The 15460-nt window shown below is 40.3% G+C and overlaps 1 protein-coding gene across 1 annotated transcript in view; it reads left to right on the top strand.

Annotated features, from left to right (window-relative positions):
• Positions 1-14056, top strand: part of ddx24 (DEAD (Asp-Glu-Ala-Asp) box helicase 24) — a 35119-nt gene extending 21063 nt beyond the window's left edge. The window contains exons 7-10 of the mRNA XM_084097116.1: positions 3195-3270; positions 3673-3861; positions 12354-12483; positions 12561-14056. Of these exons, the coding sequence (XP_083953242.1) occupies positions 3195-3270; positions 3673-3861; positions 12354-12483; positions 12561-12835 (670 nt within the window). The 3' untranslated portion in view covers positions 12836-14056. The remainder of the gene's footprint in view (positions 1-3194; positions 3271-3672; positions 3862-12353; positions 12484-12560) is intronic.
• Positions 14057-15460: the final 1404 nt, after the last annotated feature.

The raw sequence follows: 15460 nt of genomic DNA, 5'->3' as shown, positions 1-15460 counted from the left end.
GAGACAGTAGTTATAGTAAACACGCTGCCGCTTGTCCTTAAAGGGATAGTTCACCCAAAAATAAAAATGATCTCATCATTTACGCACTCTAATGTTGTTCCAAACCTGCATTAATTTTCTTCTAATATTTTGTAATATTTTTCTAATATTAATATTTTGAAGAATGTGGCTAAACAGTAGCTGGTCCCCATTGACTTAGGACCATAGGAGAAAGATATACTATGGAAGTCACTGGGTTACATCAACTGTTTGGTTACCCACATTCTTCAAAAATAACTTTTATTTTCAACAGAAGAAAGAAACTTATCAACTTAAGTATCAACGTATAATTTATACAGTGAAGTCTGTTTTGTTTTATTTTCAAATTTGTTCATTTAATTACTTTCTTCAATGCTACTGTTAAATACACCTACTGTAGCTGAAAACATAAAGCACTGTTTATTTAATTTGTATATTAAGTTGTGTATGTGTAATGTGTATCTTTGATCTTAATATTTAATAACAAAGAAAATAATGACAAATATTTTTATTAGGGATGTCCCGATCCGATCACGTGATCGGAAATCGGGCCCGATCGCGTGTTTTCAGACTCGATCGGAATCGGACGTTACCTCCCGATCAGGACTCGGATATATATGTATTTATATTCTCATTATTTTTTAACACCTCTATTATGCGGTGACACAGAGTTACGGCGGTTTCACACTGCACGCGTTATTAGAGTGTAAGCAGCGCAGGAGCAGTGCGTATGGTGAGCAGGAGCAGGACACGCGCGTTTTGCTTTCACACTGGCAGCGTTTGTCACGCGCGGCTGAACCGCGGGTTGTGTACAGACAGAGTCTATAATGGATAAGTTGGCATTGCTTTATTTCGTTTTCAAATACATTTAAGAAAAAAGACTTGTCAAGAAGCTTATTTTATTAATAATTTCATTTATATAACTTTTGGTTCATCTTTGTTTTTATTGTTATGGCAACAAGTTTGTTTTTGGACATTTGTTTTCTTTTTAAATTGCTGTTGGTCATTTGATTGACTGTTTAAAACACAATAGATATCATCAATGCACTTTTTGGATAAAACTGCGGTGTATTTTGGCCATGATCAATGTATTGTCACTTTAATTCAGTAAAAGCGGCGCAGCAAAAATAGACTCCGCGCCGAAACGATCACGGCACTGCTGCTCTGCTACGCACTGCCGCGCCGCCTCTGCGCGCGGTGTGAATGCTCTAAAGCCTGGTTTAATCTGTTAACATGGGCGGCGAAAAAAATACGCGCTGCACGCTCTGCTAACAGTGCAGTGTGAAACCGGCGTAAGAGTTAGGAGTGCAGTTCCTAAAAGCACATTACTGGCTTTGCAAACACTGTGGCACTTTTATTTTTTATTTGTTTACATGCCTACCGGATATTTTAAGTTGAGGTGCTATTTGTTTATATATTAGACTTTTTAAATATTTACTGTTGCACTAAAGTCCAAAAGTGAAGAATTTATTTATTACTTGATTGTTCAAGCTACCTCACAGAAGTGCTCTGTTTGTTAACAGAGTTGTTGAATGTTAAAATAATGTGAATTAAATAAAAAATAAGGAACATCCTGGATCTGTTTTTTTCGCTCTTCTTTATTCTTTTTTTTTTTTTTGCATTATAGAAGTATCGGATCGGGACTCGGTATCGGCAGATACTTAAAATCAAATGACTCGGACTCGGACTCGAGGGCAAAAAAACCTGATCGGGACATCCCTAATTTTTATCTTCGCCCCTGTCTGCCATTTTTTTTTATTTTGTTACCTAAGGCATTGTTTTTAGAATATGGACATTAGTTTGGCTGTGATGCTCAGTCACAAAATAGTAAAACCAACATAAAAAAGAATCGTGATAAAATCGTGAATCGTGATTTTCCTGAAAAAAATTGTGATATGATATTTTTGCCATATCGCCCACCCCTAGATCATCTCATCATCATGTTTAACTTCTCCACAAGTGTCCACAGTTCCTGAGGTCTTTATAAGACAGCGGTGACATGTTCTGGTCAATAGTGTTCAGTGCTCGTCTGTGCTCAACCACAGAACAGCTTCAGGCTTTGCTGGATCTTCATCATTGCGTTAGAACTGGTCTCTGTTGTCGTGTGTGGAACCAAATGTCGGCTGGTGTGTGTAAACGTGCAGATTAAGGGCCGGTAATATTATAATAAGATCCTCTTCATACGTCAGAATTGTTTTTGTCATGCTTGTAGAGAAAGACTGACCAGAACACAGTTACTGGGTTTCACTTTTCACGTTTTCTGTGTTGGTAGAAGCACCGATTACAGCACTGACACACGGAGAACGACAGATTTGCATGATATGTCCCTTTAAGCATTTCTTGTGCCACAACATGGATAAACTACAACAGCGATTTCTCGATTTTAATTGGTACTGATTGATTCAAAACTAAACATCATTTGTAGCTCCTGCCATCTAATGATCACAATCATCTTTGTGCTTTTATGTTGCTCATATGAATCAAACTCTTTAAAACGGTCATTTCATCAGTAAATTCAGTCAGTAAATGTGTGTGTGTGTAATGTGTGTAACATATGAACCGATCATCTCTTCCTCTTTACTACTAGTTACAGCAGCAAATAAACATCAGTGAACATCAGAAGATTCAGAACAACTTCCTGTAGTCCATCAGTCAGTGTTTCAGCCGTCAGTAAAACAGTAACGTCACGTTATCCTCAGAGAAGCCTCTCCGTGAACACACTCTCCAGAAGAGTAACTCTAGAGGATCTTCTGACACACACACACACACACACACACACACTATATTACATACTCATTATATTTTTACTCCACGTGTTCTTCAGTATTTAATGTATGAATCAATCCTTAATGTTTATGACAGCCATCACATGCATCACTAAAATTCATGAACATTAATACAATTATACAAAAAGCTATTTTAAATTATAGTCCTAATTTGAAGTGGATCTCAGAGTTGTGCTGAGGCGAGATCGAGTACTGTTCAGAACTCATGTGCAACTGATGAAAGGTTCTGATCCACTTCACAAGAGCGTCATGAGTGTGTCCAGGCCAGAGTCTGAATCTCAGTGCTTCACTACACCTGATAAACAGTTCAACGGAATAAGCTTCAGACACTAGATGAAGTGCAGAGTGTGTGTGAGTGTGTGTGAGGACTCACTCTCTCTCCTCTCTCAGTTGTGTGCTGCTCACCACAGACGTCTCGGCTCGAGGGCTGGACATCCCCAACGTTCAGCATGTGATCCACTATCAGGTACTGTGTGTGTGTGTCACTGAGCACCTCCTCATCAGTGTGTGTGTGTGTGTGTGTGTGTGTATGTGTGATCTCTCTCTGAGCACCACCTCATCTGTGTGTGTGTGTGTGTGTGTGTGTCACTGAGCACCTCCTCATCAGTGTGTGTGTATGTGTGATCTCTCTCTGAGCACCTCCTCATCTGTGTGTGTGTGTGTGTGTGTGTGTGTGTGTGTGTGTGTGTGTGTGTGTGTCACTGAGCACCTCCTCATCTGTGTGTGTGTGTGATCTCTCTGAGCACCTCCTCATCTGTGTGTGTGTGTGTGTGTGTGTGATCTCTCTGAGCACCTCCTCATCAGTGTGTGTGTGTGTGATCTCTATGAGCACCTCCTCATCTGTGTGTGTGTGTGTGTGTGTGTGTAGGTCCCCCGCACCTCTGAGACGTATGTGCATCGCAGCGGGCGGACGGCTCGGGCCGCTAGAGCGGGTCTCAGTCTGCTGCTGATCGGCCCTGATGACCTGATGAACTACAGGAAGATCTGCAGAACTCTGGACAAGAGCGAAGACCTGCCCGTGTTCCCGGTGCAGAGCAAGTGCATGGCGGCCATTAAAGTATGTCGGGTCACTGTTACAACACACACACTCTCACTCACACACACTTACTCTTACTCACACACACACACTCACACTTACACTCATTTACACACACACACACACACACTCACACACACACACACACACACACAAACTCACATTTAAACAAACACACACACTCACTCATTTATACACACACACACTCTCTCACAAGAGTAACATGTGTGAGGTCAACATGGGAACAGATTGATGTCTCAATTAAAACACAAACCCTGACTGCACTTGCTTTGAAAAGAAAGTGTGTGTGTGTGTGTTCAGGGTGTGTGTAATGCAGTAATCTAGAGCTGACCTCATGTTTCTGCAGAGGGAGATTACAGTGAACCGGGCGGATCCAGGGTGGGACACACACACACACACACACGCGCTCTGCTCCCTCTGTACTGAGAAACTCGTGCGTACACAGAGAGGGTTTACTCTCGCTCTCAGTGGTTAAGAGTAGACATCTCGGGCTCTCTATAGGCCTTCTTCAGAGCGGCGCCGTGACAGTGAGGCTGTGAGGGATAGATGTGCCGTGTGTCCAGTGTTCATCCGCTGGAAGAAGCTGTGTGAAGCTCCTAGATTACCTACAGTTTTCCACAGCTTATATTGTCGGGAGTTTTTTGTCAACTGAAATTTCTTGGAAAGTTATTTTTCCAGTGTTTCATGAGCAGAACAATCCCAGAACACATTAAATACCAGTACAAGAGATGCACGTCTGTCCCTCACAGCCTCGCTGTCATTCCCGTTACACATCACAGATGGCGCTGCTGTGAATAAGGTCTACAGCCGAGGTGTGTTCCTCATGTGTGTGAGGGAAGAGGCCTGAACGGTGAGTTTCAGCTCATTTACTGTGTGACGCGCTGATGTTCAGGGAGACTGACGTGTTCATGACCGGTTTAATCTTATCTCACACACTTCAGCTGTAAGTCATGGGTGTAACAGGGCACACACACACACACACGCAGGGACCCGGACGCTTGCTTGCTTCCAAATTAAGCCGAAACACACACTTCTGCATCCAGCACTGGACCAAACATCATCTCTATGTTCCCATGTGCCCCAACAACACATGAAAGTGATTCCACAACTTTAAAGAGCAGAGACTGTAGAGGTCGATTACAGCAGTCAAGATGAGAGAAATAAAGTCATGAAAGGGAAGTTGTTTTTGTCTTCTCTCCTCTATAGTGTCGTATATCGAGTGAAACGCTTCAGGAACAAGAACAAATGTGGGCGGGGCTTGATTGTGTCTGTGAGCAATTGATTGGATGGTTGTGGTTTGCTATTGGCTGATCTCATGTGAGTGACAGGTTATTATAGCCCCGCCCACATCATCAGAGAAGAGATGCTGCAAGAGGAACTTATTCTGATTCAAGATTATTAACACACTGGCTACGTTTACATGCAACCAATTAATCCGTTAGTAATGGCAGCTCAATCGCACTTAAAAGCCTTCATATAAAACACCGTAATCGATCCGATTGAGCTCGACCCCAATGAGATTACGATCCGATTGAAAGTAAACACTAAACCAAAACTGAAAGGACTGCGCATGTGCAATGACATAGAAATAGCGCAATGACGTCGAAATAGCGCAATGACGTAGAAATAGCGTGATGGCGTAGAAATAGCGTAATGATGTAGAAATAGCGTAATGACGTCGAAATAGCGCAATGACGTAGAAATAGCGTGATGGCGTAGAAATAGCGTAATGACGTGGAAATAGCGTAATGGCGCAGAAATAGCGTAATGACGTAGAAATAGCGTAATGATGTAGAAATAGCGTGATGACGTAGAAATAGCGTAATGATGTAGAAATAGCGTAATGATGTAGAAATAGCGTGATGACATAGAAATAGCGTAATGATGTAGAAATAGCGTGATGGCGTAGAAATAGCGTAATGATGTAGAAATAGCGTGATGACGTAGAAATAGCGTAATGATGTAGAAATAGCGTAATGATGTAGAAATAGCGTGATGACATAGAAATAGCGTAATGATGTAGAAATAGCGTGATGGCGTAGAAATAGCGTGATGGCGTAGAAATAGCGCGATGACGTAGAAATAGCGTGATGGCGTAGAAATAGCGTAATGACGTGGAAATAGCGTAATGGCGCAGAAATACCGTAATGACGTAGAAATAGCGTAATGATGTAGAAATAGCGTGATGACGTAGAAATAGCGTAATGATGTAGAAATAGCGTAATGATGTAGAAATAGCGTGATGACATAGAAATAGCGTAATGATGTAGAAATAGCGTAATGACGTAGACATAGCGTAATGACGTGGAAATAGCATAATGACACTGATCACGACTGGTTGCTTACTGACAACCAGTCAGTTGCTGACAACCGACAACCGTCAGTTGTCTTACTGACAACCGTCAGTTGCTTACTGACGCGACTTCGTAGAAATGGCGCAAAGACGTAGAAATGGCGTAATGAAGTGGAAATATCGTAATGGCGTAGAAATAATAGTGTAATGACGTGGAAATACCGTAATGACGTAGAAATAGCGCAATGACGTAGAATTAGCACAATGACGTAGAAATAGCGTAATGAAGTGGAAATACAGTAGCGTAATGACGTGGAAATAACGCAATGATGTGGAAATAGCACAATGAGGTAGAAATAGCGCAATGACGTAGAATTAGCGCAATGACGTAGAAATATCGTAATGACATGGAAATAGCGTAATGACGTAGAAATAATAGTGTAATGACGGGGAAATACCGTAATGACGTAGAAATAGCGCAATGACGTAGAATTAGCGCAATGACGTGGAAATAGCGTAATGACGTGGAAATAGCGCAATGACGTAGAAATAGCGTAATGACGTGGAAATAGCGTAATGACGTGGAAATAGCGTAATGGCGTAGAAATAGCGTAATGACGTAGAAATAGCGTAATGACGTAGAAATAGCGTAATGACGTGGAAATAGCGTAATGACGTAGAAATGGCGCAATGACGTAGAATTGGCGCAATGACGTAGAAATAGCGCAATGACGTAGAAATGGCGCAATGACGTAGAAATGGCGCAATGACGTAGAATTGGCGCAATGACGTAGAAATAGCGTGATGACGTAGAAATAGCGTGATGGCGTAGAAATAGCGTGATGACGTAGAAATAGCGTGATGGCGTAGAAATAGCGTAATGACGCGGAAATAGCGTAATGGCGCCGAAATAGTGTAATGACGTAGAAATAGCGTAATGACGTAGAAATAGCGTGATGACGTAGAAATAGCGTAATGATGTAGAAATAGCGTAATGATGTAGAAATAGCGTGATGACAGAAATAGCGTAATGACGTAGAAATAGCGCAATGACGTAGAATTAGCACAATGACGTAGAAATAGCGTAATGAAGTGGAAATACAGTAGCGTAATGACGTGGAAATAACGCAATGATGTGGAAATAGCACAATGAGGTAGAAATAGCGCAATGACGTAGAATTAGCGCAATGACGTAGAAATATCGTAATGACATGGAAATAGCGTAATGACGTAGAAATAATAGTGTAATGACGGGGAAATACCGTAATGACGTAGAAATAGCGCAATGACGTAGAATTAGCGCAATGACGTAGAAATAGCGTAATGACGTGGAAATAGCGCAATGACGTAGAAATAGCGTAATGACGTGGAAATAGCGTAATGACGCGGAAATAGCGTAATGGCGCCGAAATAGCGTAATGACGTAGAAATAGCGTAATGACGTAGAAATAGCGTGATGACGTAGAAATAGCGTAATGATGTAGAAATAGCGTAATGATGTAGAAATAGCGTGATGACAGAAATAGCGTAATGATGTAGAAATAGCGTAATGACGTAGACATAGCGTAATGACGTGGAAATAGCGTAATGACGTAGAAATGGCGCAATGACGTAGAAATGGCGTAATGAAGTGGAAATATTGTAATGGCGTAGAAATAGTGTAATGACGTGGAAATACCGTAATGACGTAGAAATAGCGCAATGACGTAGAATTAGCGCAATGACGTAGAAATAGCGTAATGACATGGAAATAGCGTAATGACGTAGAAATAATAGTGTAATGACGTGGAAATACCGTAATGACGTAGAAATAGCGCAATGACGTAGAATTAGCGCAATGACGTAGAAATAGCGTAATGACGTAGAGATAGCGTAATGACGTAGAAATAGCGTGATGTAGAAATAGCGTAATGATGTAGAAATAGCGTAATGACGTAGAAATAGCGTGATGACGTAGAAATAGCGTAATGTAGAAATAGCGTGATGACGTAGAAATAGCGTAATGACGTGGAAATAGCGTAATGACGTGGAAATAGCGTAATGACGTGGAAATAGCGTAATGGCGTAGAAATAGCGTAATGACGTAGAAATGGCGCAATGACGTAGAATTGGCGCAATGACGTAGAAATAGCGTAATGACGTAGAATTAGCACAATGACGTAGAAATAATAGTGTAATGACGTGGAAATACCGTAATGACGTAGAAATAGCGCAATGACGTAGAATTAGCGCAATGACGTAGAAATAGCGTAATGAAGTGGAAATACAGTAGCGTAATGACGTGGAAATAACGCAATGATGTGGAAATAGCACAATGAGGTAGAAATAGCGCAATGACGTAGAATTAGCGCAATGACGTAGAAATATCGTAATGACATGGAAATAGCGTAATGACGTAGAAATAATAGTGTAATGACGTGGAAATACCGCAATGACGTAGAAATAGCGCAATGACGTAGAATTAGCGCAATGACGTAGAAATAGCGTAATGAAGTGGAAATACAGTAGCGTAATGACGTGGAAATAACGCAATGATGTGGAAATAGCACAATGAGGTAGAAATAGCACAATGAGGTAGAAATAGCGCAATGACGTAGAAATAGCGCAATGAGGTATAAATATCGTAATGACATGGAAATAGCGCAATGATGTGGAAATAGCGCAATGACGTAGAAATAGCGCAATGACGTAGAATTAGCGCAATGACGTAGTTGCGTAATTAAGTGGGAATATCGTAATGACGTAGAAATAATAGTGTAATGACGTGGAAATACCGTAATGACGTAGAAATAGCGCAATGACGTAGAATTAGCGCAATGACGTAGAAATAGCGTAATGACGTGGAAATAGCGTAATGACGTGGAAATAGCACAATGAGGTAGAAATAGCGCAATGAGGTAGAAATAGCGCAATGAAGTAGAAATAGCGCAATGAGGTAGAAATAGCGCAATGACGTAGAAATAGCGCAATGACGTAGAAATAGCGTAATGACGTGGAAATAGCGTAATGACGTGGAAATAGCGAAATGACTTAGAAATAGCGCAATGACGTGGAAATAGCGCAATGACGTGGAAATAGCGCAATGACGTGGAAATAGCGCAATGACGTAGAAATAGCGCAATGACGTAGAAATAGCGCAATGAAGTGGAAATATCGTAATGACAGAAATAATAGTGTAATGACGTGGAAATACCGCTATGACGTAGAAATAGCGCAATGACGTAGAAATAGCGCAATGACGTAGAAATAGCGTAATGACGTGGAAATAGCGTAATGACGTGGAAATAGCGTAATGACGTGGAAATAGCGTAATGACGTAGAATTAGCACAATGACGTAGAAATAGCGTAATGAAGTGGAAATATCGTAATGGCGTAGAAATAATAGTGTAATGACGTTGAAATACCGTAATGACGTAGAAATAGCGCAATGACATAGAATTAGCGCAATGACGTAGAAATAGCGTAATAAAGTGGAAATACAGTAGCGTAATGACGTGGAAATAACGCAATGATGTGGAAATAGCACAATGAGGTAGAAATAGCGCAATGACGTAGAAATAGCGCAATGACGTAGAATTAGCGCAATGACGTAGAAATATCGTAATGACATGGAAATAGCGTAATGACGTAGAAATAATAGTGTAATGACGTGGAAATATCGTAATGACGTAGAAATGGCGCAATGACGTAGAATTAGCGCAATGACGTAGAAATAGCGTAATGAAGTGGAAATACAGTAGCGTAATGACGTGGAAATAACGCAATGATGTGGAAATAGCACAATGAGGTGGAAATAGCACAATGAGGTAGAAATAGCGCAATGACGTAGAAATAGCGTAATGACATGGAAATAGCGCAATGATGTGGAAATAGCGCAATGACGTAGAAATAGCGCAATGACGTAGAATTAGCGCAATGACGTAGAAATAGTGTAATGAAGTGGAAATATCGTAATGACGTAGAAATAATAGTGTAATGACGTGGAAATACCGTTATGACGTAGAAATAGCGCAATGACGTAGAATTAGCGCAATGACGTAGAAATAGCGTAATGAAGTGGAAATATCGGAATGACGTAGAAATAATAGTGTAATGACGTGGAAATACCGTAATGACGTAGAAATAGCGCAATGACGTAGAATTAGCGCAATGACGTAGAAATAGCGTAATGACGTGGAAATAGCGTAATGACGTGGAAATAGCACAATGAGGTAGAAATAACGCAATGAAGTAGAAATAGCGCAATGAGGTAGAAATAGCGCAATGACGTAGAAATAGCGCAATGACGTGGAAATAGTGTAATGACGTGGAAATGGCGTAATGACGTCGAAATAGCGAAATGACTTAGAAATAGCGCAATGACGTAGAATTAGCGCAATGAAGTGGAAATATCGTAATGACATAGAAATAATAGCGTAATGACGTGGAAATACCGTAATGACGTAGAAATAGCGCAATGAGGTAGAAATAGCGCAATGACGTAGAAATAGCGCAATGACGTGGAAATAGCGTAATGACGTGGAAATGGCGTAATGACGTCGAAATAGCGAAATGACTTAGAAATAGCGCAATGACGTAGAATTAGCGCAATGAAGTGGAAATATCGTAATGACATAGAAATAATAGCGTAATGACGTGGAAATACCGTAATGACGTAGAAATAGCGCAATGACGTAGAAATAGCGTAATGACGTGGAAATAGCGCAATGACGTGGAAATAGCACAATGAGGTAGAAATAGTGCAATGGCGTAGAAATAGTGCAATGGCGTAGAAATAGCGCAATGGCGTAGAAATAGCGCAATGATGTGGAAATAGCGTAATGATCTGGAAATAGCGCAATGATCTGGAAATAGCGTAATGACGTCGAAATAGCGCAATGACGTAGAATTAGCGCAATGACGTAGAAATAGCGCAATGACGTAGAATTAGCGCAATGACGTAGAAATAGCGCAATGAACGTAGAATTAGCGTAATGAAGTGGAAATAGCGTAATGACAGAAATAATAGCGCAATGATGTAGAAATAGCGTAATGACATGGAAATAGCGTAATGACATAGAAATAATAGTGTAATGATGTGGAAATAGCACAATGAGGTAGAAATAGCGCAATGGCGTAGAAATAGCGTAATGGCGTAGAAATAGCCCAATGGCGTAGAAATAGCGCAATGACGTGGAAATAGCGTAATGATCTGGAAATAGCGCAATGATCTGGAAATAGCGTAATGACGTAGAAATAGCGCAATGACGTAGAAATAGCGCAATGACGTAGAATTAGCGTAATGAAGTGGAAATAGCGTAATGACAGAAATAATAGCGCAATGATGTAGAAATAGCGCAATGACGTAGAATTAGCGTAATGAAGTGGAAATAGCGTAATGACAGAAATAATAGCGCAATGATGTAGAAATAGCGTAATGACGTGGAAATAGCGTAATGACATAGAAATAATAGTGTAATGATGTGGAAATAGCACAATGAGGTAGAAATAGCATAATGATGTAGAAAAATGGATAAATATTAAGTCTGCCGTTTAAAACACAGAACCAGTGTATGAGAATAGTTATGTGCAAACATCAGGAAACTGTATATTCGTCCAGTGAGCGCACGTCTAAAAAAATCTATTCCGATTTAAGCTTGTGATATAAACGCACACATCAACCCGATCACGTTTAGCGTTCATGTAAACACTACGTTCAGATTCATCAATCGGAATGATTTCAGTCCGATTGAAACAAAACTTGAGCATGTAAACAGCCATTGATGTGCACCCATAAATAATTTAGAATAAACACTGCAATATTCCATAAAAAAAATGAATTATTCATTTTCATTTCTTAGTGACTAAATTGTAGATCTGAATGTCAATGGACCCGTTTCACAATAGTTAACAATGGCAATCTAGTATTTTACATTTTCATTCGTAAAGTCACCATGAAATCAAAATCAACTATATCTGATGAAGAGGGCGGGGCTATAACCTGTCACTCACATGAGACCCACCAACCACAAGCATCCAGTCAATTCCCCACAGACACAATCAAGCCCCGCCCATATTTGTTGTTGTTCCAGAAGCGTTTCACTCGATATACGACACTATAGGGAAGAAAAGCAATCAGAATCAGATTGATGTTGACCTGTAGTTGGTCCACTAGCGCTGTGTTGTAGTGCAGCTTGACGAGCCGGTTTCCCTCGACAGGAGCGTGTGACTCTGGCCCGGAGGATCGAGAAGATGGAGTTCTTCCACAGCCGAGAGACGCAGCACAACTCCTGGGTCCGGCAGGCGGCCGAGGCCATGGACATCGACGTGGACGACGACCTGCTGATGGGTACGAGCTTCTGAAGTGGCATGAGCAGTGTTTACAGTGTGACCTTTGACCCCTGACCTGTGGCCTGTGTGTTTCAGGAGGCGGTAAAGATGAGGATGATGACCGCGAGCAGCAGAGGCTGATGAAGAGCCTGAAGAACCAGCTCAAGCAGCTGATCTCCCAGCCGGTCTTCAGACACCAGATGAAGACCAGGTACCCGACGCAGATGGGCAAACTAACCCTGCCTCAGCTGCCCGCCGCCACAGCGGACACTGCGCTCGCCAGCGTGAGCCGCGACAGACCGACCGCCAGCGTGAGCCGCGACAGACCGACCGCTAGCCGCGACAGAGCGACCGCCACACTGCAGCGCTGACTGGGTTAAACACAGGATGGCGTTTACATGTGTGAAGGACAGTGGAAATGCACTGTTACCAAAGGGAAAGCAGGGGGCGTCTGGGACTGAAGAACATGATCCAGCAGAAAGTCGTGTAAAGCGTCTAGTGTTTTATGTCTAGTGGTGTCTACTTCATGGACTGATCCTGATCTGTTCTTCTGTAAATGACTGCCTTTAGAAATGTATTGTGAACACATTTTATATATGAGAAATAATGAACTACAGATCTTGTAGACTTAGTTTAAAAAAAGTAAGTGTTCATTTATTTCCTTTATTTCCTTATTTCCTAATTTTTCTCTGTTAATTTTAAATCTGTCATATTTTCTCCATTTGGGCGTTTCACTCAAACATTCTCACATCTTTTACTCTCGTTGTTTCAAACCCATGTGACAGACAGTTAAAGGCTGGAGATGCTCATAAACGTACTTCAGTATATTTAGTCAAACAAACCTCAAATGATGCAGTGATTCAGCTGAACCGTCACACTGTCTACTGTGATGATTACAATGAAATACTGATAAGCAATAATAATAACAATAATACTTTGTTGCATAATAAAAACATGTGAACGGGATTGTTTGATCATCTCTTTAATGCACATTTGAGTTTAATTGACACGGACACTATCTATCTATCTAGCTATCTATCTATGTGTCACATTAATTGGTTGTCTGGGAGGGTAATGCTTTGTAAAAGTTAACATAAAACACAAATGTTTAAAAAAAAATGTTAACATAAGATATCTCTTTAAAAAAACAAAAAACAAAAAAAAAACATATTTAAATCTTTTTAAAATTGACTTTTGCAAATAACCTTTGTTAAATTTATAGAAGTATTTGTTAATATTAATGGACCAGAGCTTAAATAGTTTTATTTTTTAACTAACAACTAAAAAAAGATTTATAAATACTAACAAATATATTGCTCATTCATTGTTTGTTAATGTTAGTTAATACATTTATATGACAAACAAATTTTAAATGGGCATTTTTTTGTGAGAAGTTTTTATTTCTATGATGCATTTATTGGAGAGAATAATCCTGTCAGACACAGCACTGCTGTGAACGCGCGTTCACGTTTAAACACAATTTAAACAATGTATTATTCAATGCATTACTTCTATATAATTATATATTAAGTTGCTCAAGCAAGTGGTAAAATATTTAACTAAAATATTTAAATAAAAATATTTTGCATTTCAATTTTAATACAATAAATCTTGCATGTCACAAAGAACTTGTTTTTCCACCTCCACGAATGTCATTATGTCGCCTTGTTGAGGTAAATTGTAGTTTTCCTTGCTTTACCCCGGTTTTAAAGTGAAAAAAGTAGTATTTAATTAAATACATTTATGGTGAGATTACTACATTTTATTTAATTAATCGCACTTATGGTGAAATGACTACATTTTCAGGTCAATCTGTGTTCATTTTGACCACGAAACATGCGCTGTCACTTTAATTCAGCGTTTGCAGCACAGCAGAAATCATAGACAGTATATAAACGGCAAAAGTAGACTCGGTGCGGAAACGATCGCTGCACTGCTGTATACGCACCGCAACTGGAACGGATCGATCATCGACGGACTGCATCCGCGTGCAGTGTGAAAGCTCTGTAAACATGGGTACGGAAAAAAATACTCACCGCACACGCACTGCAAACGAAATATGTGTGAAACGGGCGTAGACTTGGAGCAGGAGAGCTACTCCGGCTGCTACTCGCAGGAGAGCGAGTGTTGCCATCTTCAGTTCAGCGACATATTTCCCGCCGCACGCTCTCTGTCCGCTAGTGCTCATCTGTATTTGACGCAAGTGTTTGTTTGTGTGTGAGTGTGCGCGCTTGCGCACTCATTGGGATAATTGTAAACGCGCAAACACAGACAGAAAAGACATGCCATCGTGGAAATAAGATAAATAACATATTACTTAAGGGCTATTTAGTTTTTTTAAATAAAATAAATTGTAATCTGGCGCTATAAAGAAAATCAAATCAAATTTACTTGACTTCAAGGGGGGCGGGGGGAGCCGATAGGAGGGCGGGGCGCCCCCCTTATATAATGGTAGGGGAAACACTGCGTCGCAATATAAACTCGTAATTTTGGGGGGAAAAAGTCAGAAGTGAGATGAAAATGTCAATGTGGAGACAGTGGTGGAAACAAGCTTCCATAGTCGAGCAATGTCATGTGTATCTAAACGGTGCGATTACACAATGGTCTTTGGGGGGGGTCAATCATTTTTCGCAGTGCACATATATACAGTATATGTAGGCCTTTACATATACACACATTTTATTTGAAACCTTTTAGGGGACATTTTTCAGAATTACCATATTAAAATCTACTTGAATCTGCATATCTGTGTTGTTCAAATACCTACATTTACCAATTACTTCAGTCAACCACAATTCTACAGACAAAATCTTTTTCAAGCATCAACTAAAGACATTTTTTACACTGCAAAGGTGGAACATAAAAACTGCACATGACACTCATTTATTTAAGAGTCAAAAATACAAAGGTGTGCACATCCCAAACCCCGTAACTGGGCTCAGGTGCAGGACAACAACAAATCAAAAATAGAAAAAGAAAAAAAACTTTACTATTTA

The sequence above is a fragment of the Abramis brama genome (genome assembly GCF_963993115.1).
Source record: "Abramis brama genome assembly, chromosome: 21".
NCBI lineage: Eukaryota > Metazoa > Chordata > Actinopteri > Cypriniformes > Leuciscidae > Abramis > Abramis brama.
This window is presented reverse-complemented; position numbering and strand designations above follow the sequence as displayed.